The sequence below is a fragment of the Ambystoma mexicanum genome, chromosome 10, assembly GCF_040938575.1.
Source record: "Ambystoma mexicanum isolate Mex_15411 chromosome 10, UKY_AmexF1_1, whole genome shotgun sequence".
NCBI classification, from domain to species: domain Eukaryota; kingdom Metazoa; phylum Chordata; class Amphibia; order Caudata; family Ambystomatidae; genus Ambystoma; species Ambystoma mexicanum.
Window position 1 is genome coordinate 897,384,926 of NC_090932.1, and position 27,213 is coordinate 897,412,138.

Below are 27,213 nucleotides of genomic sequence, written 5' to 3' on the forward strand. Positions count from 1 at the left end.
GGGGTTTAACATCTTCTCCTGCCCGGCTCAACAGTGCATTGAAGAGTTGGAAAAATAACCAGCCCACATGTTGTATTTCGAGCTCTTGTCACTTTGCACAAACTCCCTCATCCTCCTCTTCGTCTCAGTACCTGGGTGGTTATGGGTATTGGAGTGCATGGATGTCATTGGACTTTTAACTCTTAGATGGTTTTTCTCAGAGATTTCACAAAAAGGCACATCAGAAACAAAAGTTGTTAAGGGTGAGTTGTGGGTGTTTGGGTCATAGGTGGGGGCCTGACCAGAATGACAATAGGCCACTAAGAATGCAGGCATTATCGGGTCGTCCTCAGGGCAAATGGGGGAATACCACGTCTTGTCCTAGGAAGTCAACACATCATCCTGGTGGCTGTCTCCTCTCATATGATACTCCCTCATGTAGCCGCCCCCAGGTTTAAGATCAGGTAGCGGCTGCTGTCGCCTGATTACATGGGAAGAGGTTACCTGCGGGAATCTGTGATGACTCCATCGGACCCATCACATACCCTTCCCTAATGTCGCTGGTTCTCTCCGCAACTTTTGGAAAACGGGAAAGCAAGTCCACATTACCCTGTTCCTTTCCTGTGCTCCACATGTAAGGAAGGCATGGTATCGAGCAGTCGACACAATGGATACAAGTTTCAAAAACCTTTTAGTATTTTGGTTGGGTTGGTAGAATTTCTAACTGGCCCTAACTCTAGAATGGTATTAGTTTCGACCATTAAACAAATAACAAACAGGTCCAAGTCAGTCTAGTCAAAATAAAAAGGCCTATACTAAGAAAACCTAACCTTGCCCTCCTTCTCAAAATTACAAATGTGTTAAGGGAATGCAAAAGGAAAATAGTGTCTGAAAAGAAATGTCAGCATGGCTTAAGTAACAACTCCCTTCCCCACATTACTCTCCACAGGGTCTAGTGAGTTTCTTTTAAAAGGATAGGTGAATGGCACACTTTAACTTACTGGCACAAGTCAACAGTTCAGTCTTGGGCTTCGAACTCCTGCTAGATCAATCACTTAGTTAGGCTTCGTCCTCCTTGTCGTCAATACTCTGTTCACATCACAGTTCTGTACAGGCTTCCCTCTGCCGGGCCCGAGCCTGTCTCTTGTCACTATCACTGGTTTCCCCCTTTCTCACCTGTTTTCGTTGTCTGATGACTTCTTTAGGAGGAGTCTTCTTTCGTATGGTTCGGGTCTTATAAAAGCACGCTCGGCCGTCCTCGGCTTCCAGTGTTCGTTCAGCTTCGATGTCCGGGATCAAGGGAAAACTCCAGGAAATTCAGAAAAAGGATATGGAGCACACGGAGGCGGTGCAGGGGTTCCGGGAAGGGCTGGATAAGAAGGAGGGAAGGTAGATTGGAAGAAGGAGTTCCAGGAAACAACAGAATAATACAAGGGAGAGTACGGAGCACACGTCCGGTCACAGATAACAGCAGCGTTGAGACGCGCGTGGCCGCAGGGGTGTGGCCTCTTTATAGAGTACGCTGCGTAGAACGTGAAGACTGGTGAGCAGCGTTCTGAACTTGCAGCCATGTTGGTAGTATTATGGAGTGTAATCCCCGATGTGTCAGGGACCAGGAGGCCCAGAAAGGGTGAGTTTGATGGTTCATGACAGCTACTTTTTCACACAGTTCTGCACAGGCTTCCAACTGCCGGGCTCGAGCCTGTCTTCTTTGTGGGAGTTCCCTTCTCCACGTTTTATCTTGGGTATCTTTTCACTGTCGAAAACATTCGAAACCTCAAAGATTTTACATAGAGCTCTGCATGACCACTTCGACCTCTTTCAACAATTCTGCAATTCCCAATCTTCCTCATCTTGTAACACCAATGCGTCTTGGCACTTGTAGTTCTTATTCTCTTTATTTTGCCTTCTTGGCCTTTTTCAAAGTTTGTCAACACCAATGCTTCTAGGTATTAGTAATCACTTATTCCCTTTACTCTGCCCTATTGGTACGTTCATCTTGCAACCCCAATACTTCTTTGCATTTCTTTTTCACCAAGGCCTCTTGGTACTTGTAATTCTTATTCTCTTTAGTTTGCATTTTTGGCCTTTTTCAAAGTTCATATACTTTGCCCTCTTGGCATATTCAGAGTTCACATACTTCGCTTTCCTCATATTCAACTTTCTTACCTTATCGCTGTGACTTTCTCTCATTTGGTTCCCACAGTAATATCTTTCAACTCGCATAACATTTCACAGAGACTTTTGAATGTGCAACTTCGCCTTGCAGGACCACTCTGTTACTTTGTATCTTTTCGTTTTACAATTCAGCAATTGTCCTTATCATTCGCATTTTATCGACACACGTGCAAACTTCAACTTTCATATTACAGTTACTTTACAGATACTTTTGCTTTTAACACAAACCAGACTTTTGTTGCCTTCGATAACTCACTAGTCGTGTTAATTGGTCTTCTTTCATCTTATTCATTTAGCAGTCAAGGCTGTTACCAATGCCTCCTCTGCTCTTCCCCAACTCTGCTGTTAACCCGTGAGGGTTGCGGGGCGCTTTCATGCAACTTGAAGGTTTCTTTCCTCCGCTCACTCTGTTCCAACCTTAGAACGCTTAAGGCTTCCCGAAAGTGTGGATTTCTTGCCTGGCCCGCTCTCGATCTGTAAAACTGCCCATCAGCCCAATGGCCTTCCAACTTCCACAACCTGGTTTGCATCAGCCCCCGAAAGAGCTGTTCCTTCTCGTGCCCAGCCTCTCTCAAAGTGTACCTGTGTGCGCCACCTTTCATTCTCACAGGGAGTGTTAACAAGTGGCAGGTGTGCATTGTTAGGGCTACGTGCCTGACTCTGCCTGGACTCATTACAGGAACAGAGCCAATGCAAGTCAGTGGATGTAATCTTTCTGACCTCACTCCTCTTCCTCGGCTCAGTACTGTTGTCAATGTAAAGTGGGAAGGAATTATGGGAGCTGTAGCTTCCCATAAATTAAGCAGGTATAGGGGTTAGATGGGTTGTGGAAAAAGGGGGATACCATGTCTCACCATTGGGTGCTTCTCCCTCACCTCCCAGAGGACCCCCTACCCAGGTGATCCTCCCTCGTCGACCCCCAGGCTCAGGATCCAAAAGCGATGGCCTTTCCTTAGCCACCTTAGTACGGGATCCCCAGGGACTAGGCTGTGAAACACCCTCTGGATTTTCACACACGGTAAAACAATAGGGCTGTAAATCTAAGAACAAGCGCATGACTCTTGCATTAGTGTCTTTGCAGAGGCTCATCCATGTTAATGGGGCATGGTCTGTGACGAGTTGGAATTTCCTGCCTGTCCGATAATATTTGAGGTAAGTTATGGCCCACTTGATTGCTAAGGCTTCCACTTCGAGTCGCATCATTTTCTTTCATGGCAATAACTTTCTACTTATGTAGAGGGTAGGATGCTTTATACCGTCATGATCTTGTGCAAGAACTGCACCTAGGTCAATGTGCGAAGCGTCTGTTTGTAGGATGAATTCCTGGTTGAATTCTGCCACCCTCAACACAGGCTCACTACACAAAATGTGTTTAAATTTGTCGAAGCACAATTTATATTCGTTGTGCCGTTCAACTTTCTAGGGCTCTGCATTTTTGAGTTTATTAGTAAGACAAGAGGGTATACCAAGACCACTGCCTCGTCGGCGACTGCTTCGTCTTCCAAGACTTCTACCTCATCGACAGCTCCTTCGTTGACGACCACGACACCGTCGATGACGACCACCATTACTACGTCAGCGAGAGGCCCGACAACAAGCGTTGTTTCCACGGTCACAACTACTACGACACCAAGGGTGGCTTTGCCTCCAAGGCCTCCATCTGCTGCTGCCCCAGTCACGACTTCAGCGGTGACAACGCCAACTTTGCAGGCTCCCATTGTTGCCTCATTGCCGAAGGATTCAGGCAGGGTAAGGGACTTGCTGGAGGTCTCCTCAGATTTACAGTAGCTATGAGGACGAGCATCTGCCTGAGGGCTACTACTTGGACCATGAGGGGGCCAGAGGCCCATATCCCAGGAGGGATCTCCGTACCTTCAACCTTGTGCTCCTCACAGGAGGTTCAGCCCTGACCTTTTGCTGTTTGCTCCATTTGCTCCTCAGCCAGCACCCAGAGACATGTCGCTGGACATCCTCACCACCCTTCATACCTTGCTGTCAGAAATCCAGCAAAGACTGCCTTTTGCCCCGGTGCTCGGCCCGGCACACAGCCCTACTAGGGCCCCGACCAGGAGTCCACCCAGTCCGAGCCTTCATAGCCAGAAGCGTCTGCCTAGCCCTACCACGCCAAATGCCCCTTCCGGCTCAAAGCGTCAGCCGACGCCACCCCATAGGACCTTGGCCCAAAGCGTCAGCCGACGCCACCCCATAGGACCTTGCCTCCGGTGTGGGAGACGCTGCCACATATCGACACCGGTACGGACACTGTTACACCGGCTACCCATACAGATGAGTAGGACGACTACGTCCCGGCTGACGGAGAACCTCTGGGCACCGACGAGCCTGCCAGGGATTGACCGCTGGACGAGATTGGCTCATTCCATGCCATGATCACCAGAGCGTGCAAGCTGTTCAGCCTGGTGCCAGAAAATAAGAAAGAGTGGTTCATCTTTCAGCGGCGAGAGTCATCAAGGAAGATAGTCAAGTCAGTTCCTTTGCTGGACGACGTCTGGGAGCAAGGTTTGCAACTGATGAAGACGCCAAGTACCACACTCTCCAAGAGGGATAGGCTGGAAAAGAAGTATAGGGTCCGGACTTGGCTTCCAGGTGCCTGAGGTCCCAGCCTTCTCCGGACTCAATGGTGTCAGGCCCCCGCCAGGAAAAGCTCCTCTAACTCATTGTCTTCCATGGTCCCCCCAGAAGTTGGATGCAGTGGGAAAACGCATCATTTACACTGCAGCTTCCACCGTCAAAGCAACCAATGCCCTTGCCATCCTGTATCGCTATGATAGGGAGCTCTTGTATTAGCTCTGGCTAATATTGGAAGGCCATGACATCAGAGTGGCGCTGGACATAGCAGACTCTGGAATCAGCCAGATGGGCAATGGGGTGGCCCTCTGGCGCCAGTGTTGGCTGAAAACCACCAACTTTAGGGCGGATGTACAGTCTAAGGTAGTGGAAATGCCCTTTGACAGGGACAATTTGTTTGGCATGGCGGTGGACGAGACGCTCCAAGCAATTAAAACCGATACGGAAACGGCACGCTCGCTGGGGACGCTGCAGCATAGCAGGTCATCCTTTTGTTCCTCAAGAGGGGAGTCCAGCAGGTCCTCCAAGGGGTATATTACCCCCTATCGTGTGCCCTCCCGCTCCACGACAGAGGAGGCCAACCAAGGCCATTCACAGGCCTACAGCAGTGGAGGCCAGCGTTGTTGTTGCCCGCAGGCCAAGACGCAGGTGCCCAAGCAGGCCTGAACCGGCCGTGGACTTGGGCCTCCACTTTTTCACCCCAGTGGGAAGCCGGCTAGCGAACTTTGTGGACCAGTGGATGTCCATCACCTCAGCCAGGCGAGTCTGGGAAATCGAGGCCCTCTCCTGCAAGCAACCGTACTTGTCCTTCCACCCTACGGGGGTAGTGCTGCAGTCCCACCCCAGCTTTATGCTGAAGGTTCCTTCTGAATTCCATCTCAACGAGCCTTTGGTTTTGCCAGTCTTCTTCCCAAACCCTTATATGCCTGCTGAAAGGGCATTGCATTCGCTGGACGTTGTTCATGCTTTGGAGTTTTTGTGGCACGCATAAAGTATTTTCGGGAGACATCTAAACTTATTGTGAATTTTGGACCTGTGAATCACAGGAAGGCCCTGTCTAAGGCTTCCATGTGCAGGTGGCTCTCTGGCTGCATCATGAACTGTCATCATCTGGCCAACAGACCTCTTCCAGTCTGGCCAAGAGCCCCTTCCACCAGAGCCATCACAGCAATGACAGTGTTTCTTTCTGGTGTTCCCATGCTCGACATCTCCAGGACTGCTACGTGGAGGTCTACCCACACCTTCACAAGATTCTAGTGTGTCGACAGAGATTCCAGGGAGGAGTCGAAGTACGGCCAAGCGATGCTTCGCAACCTCTTTGCTTGAGGTGAGTCTGTTCCAGGGGTACGTGTATTGCTTCTGTTGAGCGTTTGCACCTCCTGAGGTTGTGTATATGTCCTGCTGTGTAATCGTATTCATGAGCATGTGAAGCCATACCAGATCCCATGCTGGAGAAGGAAAAAGTTACTTACCTGTAACTACTGTTATCCAGCATGGGTCTGGCATGGATTCACATGCAAACCTTACCTCCTTCCCCTCTGTGTCTCTTCTTGGTTCATACTGCCACTTTACGTGCTCTACCAAATCTGAAGATGGCCACCAGGGGTGGAGCTTAGGGAGACTGTCATTGGATGGGGGCAGTATGATCCAAAGGACAGTGATTGGTTTAGAGGAGACAAGCAGTTTTCAGGCTAAAGTGAAACTGCTTTCTTTTTACAGAGGATTCCCAGCCTGACGATGGGGAATATTCATGAGCATGTGAATCCATGCCAGACCCATGTTGCAGAACAGGTGGTGTACAGGTAAGTAACTTGTTCCACATGCATTTTAACACGCCTCTCACTACTTCTCAACTCAGACTACTGTATTCCAAAGGGTGCTCATCCTCGCAATGTTTAGAGGCCATACCAATGGCAGTAGGCGCTATACCAATGCCAAATAACAGAACATAACCATTCCCCCGTTTTGTTCTTCTCCATTCAACACTGCAGGTTACCTTAACATTTGTGAAATAAACCAGATAACGCAGTATCCAATGGGTTATACACCTGTATTTTTATTTTTTTTTTAGCATTCATTGTTCGGGTTTGGCCAATTTAACCGAAAATATTTAACCGTATGGCCTAGTGGACCGAATTTAGGCTGTACGAAATGATCGTAAAGCTACAAATTCGATCAACTAGGCCATACGGTTCCGTTATAGTGAACAAGGGTAAAGGGAGTTGTTGGGGTGTCCCCCACACCCTTGCTCAATATAATGGGAACAGGGGCTGTGGGGGTGTCCCCCGCTTCTGGGACATTGGAAGCGGGGACTTTAAAAAAAAAACAGAGAAAGGGACCCTACGGCGTCAGTACTGATCCATGTTGCGGGGACAGAAAACTGACGCCGCAGGGACAGAATGAAGGCAGCCGCTGAAAGATAAGTGGGGGAGGGTGGGGATGTATTGGGGTCTATGGGGGCATGGATTAGTTGATTTTGGCCGCAGCAAAATTGGGTTCGCGAAAGTCAATTGCGCCGCGAACAATTATGCTGCGGTCAAATCATACCAATCCCATTGATCTAGCTTTCCAAGGTGAGTTTCTTTTATTTACTTATTTACTTAGAAACATGCGACTCATTACAGCTTTCCATGCCTGGAGAGCAATCTCAGTAACAATGGTTCTTTAGTGCAGGTATCTAAGGTACCTTAAAATCGCTTCCTGTCAACGTCTTCTGTAAAAGAGGATCTTGCACTGAAGAGCAGCACTTCTGTAAAAGAGACTTTGAAGAGTGATCTCCCTTTTACATATTTAACAGAACCTTTCATTATTCCTAAACATCTAGGTGTTTGTGAAAGAAGGAGACCGGGTGCAGATTGGGGACCCCCTTATGGTTATGATAGCTATGAAAATGGAGGTAAGAAGTGGTTTACTGAATTTTGTGATGGTGTGCCACTGCTGGTGTGCTAGTATTGCCATCTTTTGCTAAACGTATGTAACATGTGATTTTGAAAAAATTTGATTGAGACAAGGGGCCTCATTACAAGTTTGATGGTAGTCTTGCCAGTAAAACCGGCAGGTTGCCGCCAAACGTGCGAATTTCACCGGCGCCCGGGAATGAGCAATTACCGGGTCATTACGGCCTGCCGGACACGGTATTTGCCCATTCCCGGGTGCCGGTATAAAATGGTCCTCATTCCCATTAAGCCCAATAGGGCTCAATGGGAATGGGGAGGCCAGATGCACCGGCACCATTCAAAATGGTGCCAGTGTATCCGACATGCTCTGCTCGCGGGTGCCGGTCCGCCTGCCAGGTCCGACCTGGTGGCCGAAAACCCGCGAGCAGAATTTATAGTTTGCCGGTCTGGTAACTAAGGCACCGGCAAGCTTACCAGTTTCGTAGTTACCGGACCGGCAAACTTGTAATGAGGCCCAATGCTTTTTCTGCACTGAGTCGTAAAGTAAATGTACAGTACTTGCATACATGTTTTTAGACTTGCTATATGGATGAAACAGGACTTGCGATATACAAATAAAAATGTTCCATGTTTCTTTTGTTCTAAATATCACTATATAAAACATCAAAAGGTACTACGTGTTGATATACTTATGTAATGTGTTAAATCATGAAATTGATGTCATATATTCTCCACCACACAACTGGTGCACAAACAAGTGATGGATGAAACATACAATTTCCTTGCAACATCTCCTTCCTTTAGGGTTGAGAGAATGAGTGCACCTATTCTATTCTGCGTTCGTTTTTGCTATTTCTTTTTATTGCAAATTTTGTGAAAGTTGTGAGGGTGGTTTTGCGACCACATTGAACCTAGTTTTCAGATTCAGAGCTGCTTCTATAGGCTGAACTACAGTACTTCAAATATGAAGTGAATGAGAAACCTGTAATTTATCTGGTGTGCCAAAAATGCTTTTGTCATTGGGCTAAGCCTTCACTGCACATAAGTGCACCCACCCACAAAGAAGCTGACCTGCACAATCTTTTAGCCTTCACAGAAACATCATGGTTTCACCAGCATCCTTAGCATCCTTATACTGCCACATTACACAGTAAACCCACATTTTCTTGGCTTGAAGTAAGGCTCCCTTGCTCACTTTTGAAAACTCAGGGCAAACATGCGTGTTCTATCAATATTTCATGGAGCACTCTTATTATTTGTGGCAATTTCTTTATAAAATTATGGCATAATGGATGGAGGCCAGTAATTATATTCAGAAGTAATGTTTGTGACTTCAGTCTCCAGTATGCACAGTTTCTGCTTCCAGTCACTTTCTCGAATCCCCACCCAACCCCCTGCCTAATCCCTCAATATCTGCAGGATGAGATGCTTCCCAGCTTATTCAGTAGTGTCCACAAGAAGCACTGAACAGAAGATTCCAACAGTGCACAGTGGGAGAATCAATGGGGCAGCCAAACTCCATGTGACTCACCTTTTTGCTGCTGCAACCATTTTCCCCCAGCATTGATCCAAACCTGCTTCTCTACGCCAGCTTGTATGATACACAGGGCTTGTCTAACCATGATCAGTGGCACAGTGTGGCACCCCTTCCTTGTGTAAGTGTGTTCCTCACAGGGACACTAGGGACACGTTGCTCTACTGAGCCACCAGCTCTCTTGCCATCTGTACCCAGCATATCAGGCGCTGCAGCCTGTCTCTGTTAAACAGTGACCAAAACCACAGCACACAGCCAGTGCTATTACTCGGGCAGATATAGCCGTGCAGTAATTGGTTCTTTGAATGGATTGTGTCCTCCCACGTATTCCTCATCTTTTGATATCTCTTTTCCAGCTTCAGCTGCTTCGGAATTTTATTTTTCGGCAGAGGGCACTGTGCGTCAAACCCATCGACTCAATGTCCCTCAAGGGCCACCGTCTCAAGGTCGACATCATCACCAGTATATACAGCACACGCAGAGCCCATTGACTTCAGTTATGTTTTTCCAATGCAGCTATCGCTTCAAAAGAATTATGGCGTGCTTTGGTTTTTGGAATAAAAACTACGATATGAGAAAAAATTTCTTCGTCAGCTCCATCGACACCAAAGACAGGATTCAAGAAATTCCACGATTTCGGTGCCAAAATGGCGATCACTGACCCTCATTGAGTGTGACTGTGGTGTCTGAGCACAGAGTATCGAACGGCTGATTCCGACTCCTGTTAGGCAATGACCGGTAGGCTCTAAAAGAGTATAAAGGGAAATTGGCGGCATGTAGGAGACTTTCCTCGGACAAAATATTCAAAAAATCGATCTCGCTCCAGGAGTGGGTCTCGCCATTCTAAGAAGTCGAAAAACAGGCGTTACAGACCTCCATCGTCCTCTAGTGATTCCTCTCCTCAGAGAATTTCATGTCAGACCAAATCCTCTACCCCTGCTAAGTGGGAAGAGTTTCAGAGAAAGGTGTTTAAGATTTTCGAGCAGGAGGCCCGTCCCCCTTGAAGGACAAGGAGAGAAGCCATGCTGCGGTCTGCTTAAAGGTGACAAAGGGAAGGCAAAGGCAAAATCCTGCACGCCCTCGAGCCTGGAACATAAGCCAACGACCCAAAGAGAGCCATCAAAGCCTCGAGTCGATGAAATTTCATCGAAGACTCCTTCGAGTCTAGGGTCTAGCCCCTCAAGGGAGTTGTCCTCAAGAAAGGTGTCAAGGCCATCAACGTTGTTGGCGTCAAGATACTCAATGTCTTCAGTGTCGAAAATGTCGACGCAATTGATCTCGAGTGGAGCAGGTGGAGGAAACGTACAAACCTGCACCAAGAAAGGATTTCTTCAAATCTTTATCATCAATTTATGAAGAGCAGGAGCCTTCTGATGGGGACACTCCACCCTTTGGTCTGGCATTTGGTACCCCTAACAGCCAGTGTTGTGGATACACAATTGGAATTTGCGATACCAGACCCTTCAGACCACGCATAAGCCTCTTATTGGCAACTCATGACAAGGGTCGTTGACTTTCTATATTGGACCAGACCTGCTCCCTTATTTGAGCAGGCTGATTTAATGGATATTCTTAACCGGGGTCCGCAAAAGGATCCAATCCTTACTTTTCACATTGCTCTTCAAAAGAGGCTTAAGACAAATTGGGAGGCACCTGAGACAATTGCTGCGGTGAATAAGAACCTCACCAACAAGTATAGGCCATCTAGCAGTGACCCTGAATATATGGAAAAGCTCCCCACACTAGAAAGCCTGGTGATTCAAGCGGTGACGTCCTCTTCCAAACAGGCCGCATATCCAGCTATCCCTCCTGACAGAGATAAGAGAGTGGATCCTTGGACAAGAAAGATTGCGGGAAGCATGGCATTGAAATTTGCCAACGCCACTTGCACCTTAGCAAAATTCATGTTCACCCTGTGGGATTGTGTAGCAATGGCAGCTGACCATATTCCTGCAGGGGAAGAAGGAGACGGCTTCCTGGCTATCATAAGTGACAGAATAGAGGCTATGTGCGAGTCTCTACAGTCAGGACTGAATAATGCTGACTGTATCAGTAGATCCATAGCGACAAGTACCGTACTACGCAGATTTGAGTGGTTGAGAAAGTCGGGATTTGCACCAGACGTGCAATTAGACTCTCAATTTGTCTTTTAGTGCCTCTCGACTGTTTGGCAGCAAGGCTGATGAAAGCCTGGAGAAGCTGCAGACCTCTAAGGCGGCAGAAAAGCACTTAGCGTCGCAATCAGACAGCCACAACAATCTTACCAAGTGGATCGTCTTGGAGGGGTTGGTCCTTTGGCTTCTATTCCTCAGTTGGTGGAGCGAAGGGACAGGCTAGTCATAAAGGTCAAAGAAGATTCCCTCGAGGTGGACGAGGGAGCGGTACTAAATCCGCCCAAACAGTGGTTGCTTTTCCATCAGCCAGTGTTCCAGCCGCCTCAAAACCTCTCTGAGGTCTTAATCCACAAGACCCCAGTGGGAAGCAAACTGTCTCAGTATCTTCAAGAAAGGCGGGCATTACTTCAGACGCTTGGGCATTAGAAACTGTAGCCCAGGGTTCCTGTCTACAAATCATTAAAAAAAACACAGAATCATCAGGAACCACTCATTCAAAACTCCAAATCCATTCCTTGTGCAGGAAATTTTGACCCTGCTAGAGAAAGGTGCTATAGAACTAAATACCTGTAACCGAATGGAGCACAGGGTGGTATTCCCAATACTTTCTAATCCCCAAGAAGGACGGGGGATTGCGACCCATCTTGGACTTGAGATACTTGAACAAGTTCTTCAGGAAGGACAAGTTTGAGATGGTTACCCTTTCTCAGATCCTTCAGGACCTCCAGCTTCAGGATTGGATGGTGTCATTGGACCATCGAATGCTTACTTTCATATGCCTATCCATCACAAAAAGTACCTGAGGTTTGTGGTTGGCGGTTCTCATTATCAGTTTCGAGTTCTGCCATTTGGGCTGACCTCTGCCCGAGGCTTTTCACCAAGTTAATGGCGGTTGTGGCAGCGAGTCTCAGGACAGGGGGATTCACGTCTACACCTACCTAGACGATTGGCTGATCTGGGCCTGTTCTCCTGAACAAGCCCTGTGTCATGACTACTGGGTCCCCCCTCAAAAGAATTTCCAAAATTTCCTGGGTGGCTGCTTACAATTCCTAGTCTAAGGATAGGTAGGGTTGGGCTATGCTACTAGGGCTCTTCCTCATCAACCAACATGGCCGCCTGATGTTACAACCCTAGATTGGGCAAGCGGTCTAGTTTTCTGTCACTCTGGTGTACTTAAGCCAATCCCCTTAGTTCAACGGCGCTTCGCGTCTTCAGCTGTGTTCAGCGGACGCTTACCGCGGTTCATCCCTCTGACAGGAATTCCTCAGTTCCCTTGTAATTCATAGATACCCTCTCTATAGTGCCTATAGTGCCATGGTAATTGTTTTCCCGTCCCATTCCGCAACTACTATTCCGTGAGCTCTGTGAGGAGTTGGCATTTGTCAGTGAGGAGTTGGCGGGAGACGCATTCCTTTTGGCGTTTCGTCTGTGAGGAGTTTTCGAGACACTCATCCCTGTTCTGTCTCCTTTCCACAGCAAGTATCATTTACCTCATTAGCTGTCTCCACTGATTATCCGTTCTTAATGGCGAGTGCTCTGCTTGCATTCGTTCTCCAAGGCCAAGTGTATGTTTTCACCGCCTGGTAATTGTATTAGTATTACGGAGCTGGGGGGTTTAGTGTGGAGATTTTGTTTCTAGGAACAGAGGTGTTCCGTTTTTCTGTCACAGTTAGGCACACGAATTCTACACATGAAGGTGCCTTAAAGGTTAAATGTTTGCGCACGTTCAGTTTTAGACACATTAGGGTGTTTCTTGCAAGGAATTCGTTAGCAATATTATTTCTGGCCGGGAATTGTCAGGAATAGCACTTTTGAGGTAGTTCCAGGAGAACCGGAGAATAACCTTACCTCTCCAGTCACAGTTGTGTTGTTGGAATAGGTTGAATGTTTTTTCCACCTCACCATTAGGCATTTTCTCAACACCCTACATTCCATATAGGGCTGTCCCCTTGTTTTGTCCACTCCTAATCTAGCCCTTCTTCAGAACACGCACCCCTGCGCAGAAGCAGGATGGAGAGCTAACCAAATCACCAACTAAGGTAATTGAGCAATACAGTTGTTGGGATTTTTTGACCTATTATATTTTCCCTTCATTAGGACGCATTCCAATTGTTCTCGTGTTGTGATTTGTTTTCTGTGGTATAGAAAGAGAGTCCAGTTGGGGTAGTGAACAACAGATAACTGCGCACCCTGAGAAGTTTCAGAATATCACGTGGTGTCTCGAGGAGTCTAAGGTAAGCGTTACACCCTGAAACATCTCAGCATCACCTACCACTCTCTCCACAGACTGAGCTTCTCCCTCAATTACAAGAAGTCCCACATGATACCATCACAAAGACTCCAATTCATTGGAGCAGTCCTGGATGCATCCTCGGGGAAAGCCTCGCCACCCGAGGTGAGGGCTCAACACTTTCTGCAGATGGTCACCAAATTCCAGAGTGCCCAGCATCTCCTGGCCTTAGATTTTCTAAGACTGCTTGGCCTCATGGCATCCTGCATTTTCCTGATGCCAGAGGCGCGTCTGAGAATGAGATCCCACCAATGGGCCCTCAGGACTCAGTTGTCTCGATGTCGGACCTTCTCCAGCATGGGGTCTGGCATGGGTTCACATGCTCATGAATATTCCCCGTCGTCAGGCTGGGAATCCTCGGTACAGAAAAAAATCAGTATCGGTTTTGTTTCTGATTTGTCTTTCCTAGTAGTAACCAATCACTGATCTCTGGGTCATACTGCCCACAGCCAATGACTGCCCTCTCCCTAAGCCCCGCCTCCGGCAGCCATCCTCAGATTTTTACCGCACGTTCAAGTGTTGGGAGTCCTCGTGCTGTAGCTCTCGAGCTTTTGCTGCCTTTTTGCGCTTTTTCAAAGAGAATTTCTAATTTTTTGGTTAAATTGAGCCTCAAGCTCCACCGTCTTTACATCCGATCAACGGGGACCCGTTTTGGAAGGTTCTACGCCCCTCAAGGGTGAAGATTTTGTCAAACAACGCTTTTGGAGGATTCCAGAAGTTTCTGAGGCCTACCCCAGACATGGCCCAGGAGAAAGGGAGCTCGACGCCTGGGAAGCTGTTCAGGGCCTGCCCTGGATGCCAGCTGCAGAACGTGTTCAAGGAAGACGAGCATTCCTTATGCCTCTACTGTCTTCACGAGGACAAAACGTACATGGAGGAGGACTGTGTGTTTTGTGGGAACATGTCAGAGCGGACCATGAGGGACCGCCATCTTCGTCTCGCCAACTAGCTGGAGGGAAAGAGCCCGTCAGGTGAGATGAAAAAGGAGAAATCCGAGCGGTCTTCTAAGTCCTGTGAGGGCGCCCCGGCGACGGGGGCCCAACAGAAGGCTTAGCACCGCGAGTCCACGGGCACCGGGAGCGCCGAACGGTCGGGCTCCTCGGCTGCCAGGCAGGGCGCATCCTCCCCGGCGCCATCGACCACGAGCCACCGCTCTGGCTCGGGTAAGAGGAAATCCGAGAACACCGGCCAAGCTTCTGTAGAGGCCCTGGTCGATCTCGAAGATTTCGGCTGAGGGGGAGCGAGGCAGGGAGCCCTCCCCCAAGGTGAAGGCCACAAGCACTCAGTCGGTGACTAAGGCCTTGATTCACCCAGCAAAGGCCTCTATCGAGGAGGTCGCGGCAACCCTGGCGCAGCCTGCGGAGGTTACACCTGTGGTAGCGGCCTCGGGGCCCAGAGTCTCCCTGCTACCTTGGAGGGAGGCATCTTTCAAGCCCATCGAAAGAACCCCCACAAAAGCCCCAGCGGAGAAAGAGGGGGGGGGCAGTGGCCGTCGTGGATCAGACACAACCTCCGAGGAGGAACTTGTCGAAGCCCCTGAGAGCCACGATGCGGGCATGGAGGAGGACCAGCGCGTTGAGAGGCATCCCGACGAGGGGGACGACGGAAGCGACGGGACCCCAGACCAACCGTCGCGCCTGTCGCAGCCAGTGCCGCAGGACAACTCGGCAGACATTTAGATGGCAATTCAATCCTTATGCTCTGAAATAAGGACTAGATTGCCTTTACCCCCGACGGGGGAGCCGGAACCAGGCCCGACGGAGGAGCCAGGGGCAGGGTGTTGGGAAGTCCACCACCCAAGAGGAGAAGAACACATCCTCCTGCACCCTTCCAGCCCTCGAGGCCTGCTCAACCCTCCTCCCCATCCACGGTCCGTGGGAATGGCACGGACACAGCCACGACGGGCACGGATGACGAGGGCGGCGACGGCGGGTTGTACCTCCCGTCGTCCCCCCCTCCCCGGGCTTCCCCGCCCGATGAGATTGGATCCTTCCATGCGATGATCTCCAGGACATCCAATCTTTTCCAGCTCTGCCCCGAAGAAAAGAAGGAGGGGTTCCTCTATCAATGTCGAGAGACCAAGAGGAAGCCGGTCCTCGCGGTGCCTCTACTGGATGACATCTGGGACGAGGGGAGAACCCGTCCACGACGCCGGCAAAAAGGGACCGATACGAAAAGAAGTACCGAGTCCCCGACGCAGCCTCTCTATGCCTTATAGCACAGCCGACCCCGGATTCAGTCATCTCAGCGGCGGCCAGGAAGAAGGCGGGGGGGCATCGGCATCAACTTCACCGCCGGACGGCGAGAGAAAGAAGCTCGACGCGATGGGACGACGAGTCATCACGTCGGCGGCGATGACTATTAAGGCGGCCAACGCCCTGGCTATCGTTGCCTGTTACGACAGGGAACTTTGGTATAAAACCGCTCCCTTGTTGGACTTCCTGCCGGACGACAAGAGGGCAGAAGCCCTGGAAATCCTGCAAGAAGGCGAGGTGGCGTCGGACCACGCCATAACGGTGGCGACGGACATCGCTGACACCGTTTTCCGCCAGTTGGGCAACAGTGTTTGCCTCAGACGGCGCAGATGGCTGAAGGCGACGGATTTCCGCCAGGGCGTACAAGCCAAAGTGTTGGACATGCCCTTCGACGGGAACAACCTGTTTGGGAAGACAGTCGATGAGTCCCTGCAAGCCATCAAAATGGACACGGAGACAGCCCAGGCCCTGGGAGTTCTCCAGCAACGACGTCCGTCCTTTCGGAACACCAGAGGCAAGCAAGGGGCCTCCAAAGGTTCCGGCAGCGGCTCCTCTACCTACCGTCAAGCGGCCTGATCCTCGTCGCAGGAGGCCTATAGAGGACGGGGCAAGTCTGGAGGTTCACGCCGTTGTCGCCAGGGAGGTCAAGGCGGCAAGGCGGCCTCGAAACAGGACTGAACCGACCGCGGTGTCGGGCCCCCACCGAAGCACCCCGGTGGGAGGCTGGCTGGCGGAGTTCGTCAGCATGTGGGAGTCCATCTCCACCGACCGTTGGGTGCTGGATACCCTGGCCCAGGGGCACGCCCTCGAGTTTCTAAAGAAATGCCCTTGCGTGCCACCCGTGGCCAGGAAGGAAAACCACGTACCCAAGCTGCTGCTGGAGGTAAGGGCGATGCTCAAGAAAGGTGCCATCGGGGGGCGTGGCTAGCGCGCGAGCGATGCGGACGTGAGCTGAGTGAGCTCCCGTAAGCGCCGACACAATCCTGTACCTTTATCCTGATTCCTGGGGACATCGAGCGACATCAACGCCACGATTGTGCCCGTGAAGCTGGGGGCTACGACCGGCGGAAATCCGGGCTGTGGTCTGCCCGTTTGGAGGGCCATAATCTGCAATTTACTGAAGGCCGGGGGCCCCGAACTGCGAAACCAAGATGGCCGCCGGAGCTTGAGGGCAGACCACCTCCTGTCTGATTGGGGCTTGAAGCGGCCTGGTGTGGTGCGGCACACGCAGTGGACACTGACTTTTCTTACAACCGGAGGTCGCCCGGACAAACGGCTCCTGCTCTTGGGCTGTTTCGACCCAGCCCCGAGTGGTGGAGGACGGCAGCGGCCTGGCCCGACAGAGCTAGAGGTAGGTGGGATTAACTCTCCCCCCCCCCCTGCTCCATACAGACGGTGGATTCGTGGAACCTGCGTGTTGGAAGGTGTTTGGAGGACCCCGAGGCCTTCCACCTGGCCTGTTGCGGGGCTGCGACACGGTACACCGGGGTAGATCCATAAGGGCGTAATTAGCACTGTTCGACCTGCCGTGCCGGACGCCCCACGCCTCCCCGAACTATGGGGAAAGAAAGGCAGAAGAAACCCTCCACACAGAGCAGCATGGACCAATTTGCCGTCGCCACCACCCCGGCCCCGGCGGCCCCAGCAACGCGACCGAACTCCCCCAATGGGGAGGGCCCTCTTTCTCTCCATGATGTAATGGCGGCCATTGCTAATTCCCGATCCTCCATGGAGACCAAAATAGATAGCATGGCGGCAGACGTCTCCTTCCTACGCCACGATCTACAGAAACTAACCTCCAGAACGGGAGAGGCGGAACAACGTATTTCTGAAGTGGAAGACAATATAGGCGGGATTAACCGCCAACTGTCCCAGGCCTTAAACCGCCTTAAGACCCTTGAATCAAGAGTGGAGGATGGAGAGGGGCGATCCCGTCGCAATAATGTCCGTATCCTGGGTCTGCCAGAAGGGGAGGAGGGACAGTGTATGGAGCTGTTCTTGGAGCAGTGGCTTGTAGACATCTTCGAGGCCACATCCTTTTCAAAGTTCTTCTCAGTGGAGAGGGCTCACAGAATGCCGGCGGGTAGACCACCCCCGGGTGCCCCGCCACGTACTATCATCGCCCGCTTACTCAACTACCGAGATAGGGATGCCCTCCTGCAACTGTCGCGGGCACAAGGCTCGATTACCCATAACGGCTCCCGAATCGCCTTTTTCCCGGACTACACCCGAGAAGTGCAGCGGGCACGACAATCGTTTGAGCCACTCAAGAGACAGCTGGCCCAACTAAATGTGAAATATGGCCTGCTCTTCCCGGCCCAACTGAAGATATATCATGGTGGAACCACGGTTCATTTCAGCGACCCGCAGGAGGCATGGAAATGGGCGGAGGCCCGTATAGAAGGTGATTGGACTGCGAGACCGAGGAGGCCGAGAGGAAGACCGAGGCCCAGGCACGCCTCCCCGAGAGGAAACCCGGAGAGGAATGAACAGGGGGTCCTGGACCCCGATGCAGATCAGCGAGGACATTGACCGGACTGTCGCCCCTCTGGCCTAGTAATGGCGCTTTGAAGTATTCTTTCTTTGTTTGTATTCTTAAGCCGGACGCATGGGTAGTCCACCATGGAAGATGTTGACACTGGCGCATGGGAGGGGACTCTGGAGGAGCCTCTGAAAACCCCCCCCCCCTAGCCGAACTTCCTCCTTTCCTTCTCCTTCTCCTTCTCCCTTTTCCCCCCCCCTCTTTCTTGTTTATCTAGACCCGGCTCTAGGGTCTGGGTTTTTGAGCTGCTACCTTAAGTTGAAGGTCCAGCTATGTTTGGGCGACAGGTACTTCGTGTTGGGGTGGAGTATAGGGTGGGGGTAAGTTGGGAATGTTTGGAAGTTTGTTTGTTACTTCAAGACTGTCATATGTTTATAACGGACACGAACCACTGTCTTTGGTCGAAGTTACCACTTCACCATCTCTCACTGATTGCTACAATCGTACAGACCCCCATCATGTGTGATAGATATCCTGTGCACAGACTCACGGGACACCCATGCGCCACACCAAATCCCTGAAGTTCCTCACCTGGAACGTGAATGGGATGGGGTCCGGGATTAAACGGCGCCTGCTTAGGCAATTTCTAAATAGACACTCCCCTGATGTGGCCCTTTTGACAGAAACCCACCTGGCCGGATCACACTGTGCCTTTTTTCAGAGGACTAATTACCACCTTGCCCTTCAGGCGGGGTACACAATGGGCTCCAGGGGCACCCTCATCCTGATACACAAGCGCATTCCATTTACTCAGCAATTGGTTGAGCGCGACCCAAGGGGTCGATACGTGTTCGTCATGGGGACCATCTGGGGTCAGACGATGGCCATTGCCGCAATTTATTCCCCACCCGGGTTGGGACAGGAATTACTGGACGATCTTACTACCCTTATAGGGAAACACCATCCTGATACGTTCATTCTGGGGGGTGATTTTAATGATACCATGAATGATAACTTTGACCGTTCCCATCTCCGAAATCGCAACCCTGACACCTCGACTAGATTGGCCAGTTTTGCATCGGCCCTTGGGCTCCGAGATGTATGGAGAGAGTTACACCCGACTGATAGGGAGTACTCCTTCCATTCCGGCGCTCACGGCTCCATGTCCAGACTGGACTACTTCTTCTTGCCACATACCGACCTCCATAGGGCAATGTCCGCAGATTTACTCCCCCGGGGCATTTCGGACCACTCCCCCCTCTTAGTTGAATTGCGTATGCAGGGTCCCCTTCCCCCTAGAACGTGGAGACTTAACAATTATTATCTGGGGTCCCCGGAACTGATAGATCGCCTCGAGGAAGTTTCTGGTGAATATTTCGAAATTAACGAGAAGTCGGTGGACAGCCCCGTGATATTATGGGAGGCCTATAAAACAGTGCTAAGGGGTGAAATCCTTTCTTGGACGACACATAAAAGAAACATCCGGTTCCGGGAAATATTAAAGGCCGAAGAGGAAGTGAGAGACAGGGAGATTGAGCATATATCCGATCCTACGCCTGAGACCCACCGATCCCTCCAGCGCGCCCAGGAGTGCCTCCGTAACAGAACGATGGATGACGCCAAGCAGGCCCATTGGCAGGCTAGGGCGAGGGTGTATGAACTTGGGGATAAGTCGGGTAAACTGCTCGCTTGGTTGCAGAGGAGAGACGAGGGGCAGCGCCATGTCCGGGAAATTGTCACGGCACAGGGCGACACCCAACATTCGGACTCTGGGATTGCCGAGGCCTTCACAGAGTTTTACGCAGATTTGTATCGGGCTCCGACCTCACCGCTAAACCCCTGCCTCCTAGATGAGGTGACGCTGCCGATCCTTTCGGGGCAACAGAGGGACCAGCTGGACTCTGCTTTATCAGAGGCTGAGATTGCAGAGGCACTGTCTCAGCTCCAGTCGGGAAAGGCACCGGGCCCGAACGGATTCCCAGTTGAAACTTGGCAGAAGCTAGGAGTAGACAAAATGGCCGGTCCTCTACATAGGATGTTTCTTGCTGCCCGGGAACAGGGTACCCTCCCACCAGATCTTTGCAAGGCCACCATTGTGGTCATTCCCAAGCCTGGCAAACCTCCACATGATTGTGCTTCTTATAGACCTATATCGCTGATTAACGGGGAAGCTAAGGTCCTTGCTAAGCTATTAGCGAATCGGTTGCAGTTAGTCACATCCTCCTTGATCCATCCGGATCAGTGTGGTTTTATGCCTGCCAAATCGACTCGGATGAATCTGCGCCGCCTCCATTTAGCATTGGAGAGATCCCCGATTATAAACGAACCCTTGGCCTTGTTGGCAATCGATTTTGAAAAGGCGTTCGACTCCATTCGATGGGACTACCTTTGGGAAATAATGCGCCGCATGGGGTTCGGAGAGGCCTATTTAGGCTGGGTGCAGCTACTTTATGTTAACATCAAGGCGGAAGTGAGAGTGAATGGCTGGTCCTCTGGGTCCTTCCCCCTGGGCCGTGGTACGCGACAGGGATGCCCTTTGTCCCCTCTTTTGTTCGCCCTTGCTATCGAGCCATTAGCTCTTTGGCTTCGCCAAAACACCGCCTGGAGAGGATTCAGATGGCCGGAGGGACACGAGGATCGTACATCCCTGTATGCGGATGACCTCCTGGTGTACCTGGGTGACCCACTAACATCCTCTGCCATTGTAACGCAAATGTTAGTCCGCTTTGGGGAACTCAGCGGACTCAGAATCAACTGGGGGAAATCAGTCCTCTTTCCGGTGAAGGGTGGGGAACAGGCAATCCCCCAGGACTGCCCGTACCGGGTGGAACGACAGGGGTTTCGTTACCTGGGAATATGGATATCCGGGGATTTAACAAGCTATATAAGGAACAATCTCCGACCAATCACAGACCGCTTTATTGTTGATGTCCGGCACTGGAAACTCCTCCCCCTGACACTTATGGGAAGAGCGGCACTTTTTAAAATGATGACCCTTCCTAGATTCCTCTATGTCCTTCAAAATGCCCCACTTAAAGTCCCCGACTCGGAGTTCCACCAGGTGGAGACACTTCTCAGAGACCTCATATGGGGGGGAGGCCAGTCACGAATTGCGTTAACTACACTTCAAAGATCTATTTGGGAGGGAGGAATAGGAGTTCCCCGCCTTCAAACGTATTACTGGGCATCACAACTGGTGGTGGTTAATGACCTTCTCCACGGGGACCGAGACCTGCCCCATATACGGGCTGAGATAGCCACTATGCGCAACACTGACCCGCTGCTTCTCCTCTATCAGCCCCTTTCGAGAACCTCTCCGCCCACAACCACTACGCATATGATCACAGTGTGGAGACAGGCACACCGATTCATTGGGTGGGAAAATAAAGCTACTAGAGCACAACCCCTCTGGCGGAACAACAACCTAGCTGAGACCCAGAAGTTGGAGCCGTGGCCTAGGTGGGTGAATGCGGGGATTGCCAGGATTGGGGACATGCTTACACAGGGGTGCTTGGCCTCATTTGATGACCTACAATTGCGATTCCAGATTCCGAATACGGAACATTACCACTACATTCGCCTCGCCCATGCTTTGAGACCCTACCTGACAGCAGATACGCAGTTACCGGACTATACCCCCATAGAGCGTAACATCCTTCCGGCGCATATCCCTACCAAATGCACTTCCATCCTTTACAATGCTATATCCTCCTTTGCTACCCCCGAATTGAATGAACTAAAGGCAAAATGGGAAGTAGATGTGGGGGTGATAGATCCTGAGGATTGGATACAAGTCCTTATGCATCCCCGGGAAATCGCCATTTCCTCTAGGCTTCGATTAGTGCAGTTGAAAATACTACACCGGGTTTATTACCCTAGGACACGTCTATATGGCTGGAAACGGGCTTCTGACCCAAACTGTTTGCGGTGTGGGGATGGGGAGGGGACCTTTATTCACATTTTGTGGCTGTGTCCCCAGATACAAACTTTTTGGAACGCATGCTGTAGGGAACTCTCCCGAGTTCTGACTCGCACCATACCACTGGACCCAAGGGCTTTGCTTCTGGGCGTGCCCGATGAGATAGAAGCTAATAAGTGGGAAAGATTGCTCCTACACACGGCGATGGGGCTGGTTAAGCGCAATATCGCGCAGAAATGGGGTGCCCCTGACTCCCCAACGCTGGAACAATGGAAATTGGATATGGACATATGCGCTATGATGGAGCGTAGGATTTACTCGGCGCGAGGCTGTCCCAACAAAGCGTCGAAAATATGGGACAGGTGGGAGGAAGGTGTGGCCTGAGTGTCCCATGTACAGGCGGGGGAATGTGCACTGGGGGTTTTGTTTTGTGCTTGTACCATACTATACATTATTGCATGTGATGAGATGATCGCTCAACTGTTGATGCTCAGGGTACCTTTTCTGATTGTGAACGACTATGACAGTCTGAAGTTGTTTTTGTTTGCTTGTTGCTTTGTTATTATGACCATTGTACTATGTTAATAACAATAAAATACTTTATAAAAAAAAAAAAAAAAAAAAAAAAAGAAAGGTGCCATCGAGCTCGTCCCAAAGAGACTTCGGGGCTCCGGGGTCTACTCAAGATACTTTCTCGTAAAGAAGACAGGAGGTTGGCGTCCCATCCTGGACCTGCGGCGACTGAACAAGCACATCAAGGCTCAGAAGTTCCGGATGGTCACCCTCCAGCACGTGCTGGGACAGCTGGAGGAGGACGATTTCCTGTCATCGTTGGACTTGGAGGATGCCTATTTCCACATCCCCATTCCAAAAGGACACCGGAAGTTCCTCAGGTTCGTGGTCCAAGGACGGCACTACCAGTTCAAGGCCCTCCCGTTCGGATTAAAGTCAGCACCCAGGGTATTCACCAAGTGCCTAGCACCGGTAGCGGCGTGGCTACGCCTGTAAGGGATCCACGTCTATCCCTACCTGGACGACTGGCTAATCCGAGCAAGGACAAGGGAGCGCGCCCTAGAACACACAGCGAAGACCGTCCAGCTACTCGCGGACCTGGGGTTCTCCATCAACTTCCCCAAGTCCCTTTGCAGTTCGCCCTGTTTCTGGGAGCCAAGCTCGACACAGAGGCACGGCTGGCCTCGCCGTCCGACGAAAGGAGGAAAGGCATCCTGGGCAAGGTGCAACGCCTGCTAGCCACGGACGTAGCCAGGATAAGATCCATCAAATCCCTTCTCTGTATTATCTCCTCCTGCATCTATCTGGTACGCCTGTGCAGACTTCGAATGCGTCTGCTGCAAGAGTTCCTCGACGCACGCTGGATCCAGGCGACGGGCAGCTTCGAGGACAGGATACCGCTCAACGAGACCTTCCGACGAGCGATCCGGTGGTGGGGCACCCTCACTCATCTGACGAAGGGCGCAGACTTTCAGACCCCAGCTCACCAGGTAACGGTGACGACGGATGCCTCCCTGGAAGGGTGGGGAGCGCATACCGGAAATCTCCACGCGAGAGGCCTTTGGCTCCCAGAGGGAAAACAGCTTCATATCAACATTTTGTAGCTGCAGTGTTTTGGGCCCTCAGGTCCTTTCTTCCGTCCCTCAAGGGCAGGGTGGTGAGGATCTTCACCGACAACACCACCACAATGTTCTACATCAGGAAGCAGGGTGGAACCAGATCCCCAGCCCTGTCCAAGGAATCCCAGGACCTGTGGCACTGGGCCGTCGACCAGGGGATGTTTCTGGTACCTTTTCATCTGGCAGGGATAAAGAACACCATCGCCGACTCACTCAGCAGGGAGCTGCGCTCGTGCCACGATTGGGAGCTGCGCCAGGATCAAGTGGATCGACTCTTCAGGCTGTGGGGCAGACCCCAGGTCGACCTCTTCGCGACAGTGACGAACTCCAAGTGCCAGAGGTTCGCCAGCAGGTTCCCCCAACCGAGGAGCATGGGCGATGCTTTCTCGTTCCCCTGGGTCAACCTGTTCCTCTATGCTTTCCCGTTGTTGCCACTGCTACTCCGGCTCGTCAACCAGCTCAAGAGGTCCCGGTGCAGGATGATCCTCATCGCACCGGTGTGGCTGAGACAGATCTGGTTCCCGGACCTTCTGGACTTATCGGTGGCCCCACCAGTCAAACTGCCCGTGGACGCGGATCTTCTCTCCAGAGAAGGAGGCGCCATTCTTCATCACGACCCGAAGTCGCTGAACTTGCAGGCCTGGCTCCTGCGGCACTAGAGTTTGGGGGATACGATATACCGGCCAACTGCAGAGAGGTTCTTGCAAAGGCCAGGGCGTCCTCAACTCTCAAGTGTTACGGACACAAATGGAAGAGGTTCTCTGTCTGGTGCTGGGCACAGAAGATTAACCCTCTGCGGATTACGGCCCCTCAAAGTACTGCCGTACCTACTGTCGTCGGCCAAGGCTGGACTAGCTCACGCCTCCATCAAGATACATCTGGCTGCCATCTCCAGATACACCAGGACAACAGGACAGGTGTCCTTGTGGTCCCATCGCCTGGTGAAGGAATTTATGAGGGGACTATTCTGCTCGTTCCCGCCGGTGAAGGACCCAGCCCCGGCGTGGGAGCTCAATGTGGTGCTGACTAGGCTCATGGGGACTCTGTTCGAGCCTATGCAAACGGCACAGCTGAAGTTCCTATCGGGGAAAAGAGCTTTTCTTGTGGCCATCATCTCGGCACGGCTCATGGGAGAGATTCAGGCCCTATCTTGCAAGCCTCCATACTTGACTTTTCACGACACGAGTATGGTACTCAGGACGCACCCCTCCTTCATGCCCAAGGTGCCGTCGGACTTCCACCTCAACGAGCCCTTGGTGTCATCAGTTTTCTTCCCGTCTCCTTCGTCGCCGGCCGAGAGGACTTTGCACTCGCTGGATGTAGCTAGAGCGCTGAAGTTCTACGTGGACCGCACAAAGACTTTTCGGAAGACGTCACAACTTTTTGTGAACTTTGGACCTGTGAATCAAGGGAAGGCTCTCTCGAAGGTTTCCATTTCCAGATGGCTCTCCGGCTGTATCATGCACTGTCACCGGTTGGCAAACCGACCGCTGCCCGGCCGTCAGAGCCCATTCGACCAGAGCGATCGCTGCTACCACGGCGTTCATGTCTGGTGTGCCCCTGCTGGACATCTGCAGGGCTGCTACTTGGAGGTCGACGCACACCTTCACGAAATTCTACTGCATCGATCGGGATTCCAGGGAGGAGTCCAGGGTCGGCCAAGCAGTGCTGCGTAGCCTGTTCGCCTGAAGGGCCTGGTGAGGAGCTAAGAGTTGCTTAATGTTGAGTTATGTATTGCTTAATGTTGAGCCTTTTGCCACCTCCCGTGGTTGTGCATGTGTGTACTGCTATGTAATCTTATATTCATGAGCATGTGAATCCATGCCAGACCCCATGCTGGAGAAGGAACAAGTTACTTACCTGTAGCTGTTGTTCTCCAGCATGGGTCTGGCATGGATTCACATGCGAACCCTCCCGCCTACCCCGCTGCAGCTCTTCACTTGGTCATACTGCAACTTTACGTGCTACCAAATCTGAGGATGGCTGCCAGAGGCGGGGCTTAGGGAGAGGGCAGTCATTGGCTGTGGGCAGTATGACCCAGAGATCAGTGATTGGTTACTACTAGGAAAGACAGATCAGAAACGAAACTGATACTGATTTTTTTTCGCCTGACAACAGGGAATATTCATGAGCATGTGAATCCATGCCAGACCCATGCTGGAGAACAACAGTTACCGGTAAGTAACGTGTTCCTTCTTCAGGTTCCGAGCAGGGTTGCACAGGACCTTCTGTGGTGGGCCTGTAAAGACAACATCATGAAGGGAGAATCTTTTTGGCAGCCATGGCCGGAGATAACAGTAGTTACGGATGCTTCACTCACGGGTGGGGAGAACACCCCAATGATCTGACAGCGGACTTTGGTCTCCATCGGAGTCCAAACTACACATCAATCTTTTTTAGCTGAGGGCAATCAGATTGGCATGGAAGGCCTTTTTTCCCTCTGTATGTGGAAAACATGTCCTGATAATGACGGACAGCACAGTGGCTATGTACTACCTTAACAACAGAGGTGTGGTATAGGGTCACTACAACTGTGCAGAGAGGCAATGCAGCGCTGGCTCTTGACAATTCGAGCAGGAACCTCTCTATCAGCAGTTCACCTAGCCGGAGAGGAGAACACGTGAAGGACACTCGGAGCAGGCAGAGCACAGTCTCCCACAAGTGGAAACTAGCTCAGGAAGTCCTTCAAAAGATCTTTGTCCTTTGGGGAACCCCTCAAGTGGATCTATTTGCGACCAGTGTCAACAGGAAGTGCAAACTGTTCTGTTCATGGGAATTTCCCCCAGGAGGACCTCTAGGGGACGCGTTCGTAGTGGACTGGGAATTTCCACTCCTGTATGCGTTTCCTCCAGTCCCCGTCATTCCTCAAGTCATCATGAGGTTGAGAAAGTTTGGTAAATTCATGTTCCTAGTTGCTCCGGATTGGGCCAGGACGACGTGGTACCCGGGCCTTCTGGACATGTCCATCTGCCCTCCAATGCATCTTCCACAAACACACAAACAAAGGACCTTCTCTCGCGAGAGGTTATTCCTTTACAGCTGAAACATGCACTGGTGATACCGCTCTTACAAAGACGTCTTTGGACTCTGCCTGTCCTGCCAACTTCCATCTAATCTCACTATCTTTCTATATGAAGCTTTGGGAGTCTTTCAATGTCTCCACTTAGTTATTTTCTTGAATCGTCTACCTTCTTCGATCCATTCCAGTCTGGTTTCCGTCCCAGCCAGGGCACTGAGAGGGCGCTGATCCCGGTGGTGGATGATCTTGTGCGTCCCTCTAATCAGAGTGGAGTGGGGGCCTTGATATTATTAGATTTTTCTGCTGATTTTGACACTGTCAATCACTCC

At 51.2% G+C, this 27,213-nt stretch overlaps 1 protein-coding gene across 1 annotated transcript in view; it reads left to right on the top strand.

The window, feature by feature from the left end:
- MCCC1 (methylcrotonyl-CoA carboxylase subunit 1) overlaps positions 1 to 27,213 on the top strand; it is a 577,485-nt gene that overhangs the window by 517,593 nt on the left and 32,679 nt on the right. The window contains exon 18 of the mRNA XM_069618652.1: positions 7,568 to 7,639. Coding sequence (XP_069474753.1) covers positions 7,568 to 7,639 — 72 coding nt within the window. The remainder of the gene's footprint in view (positions 1 to 7,567; positions 7,640 to 27,213) is intronic.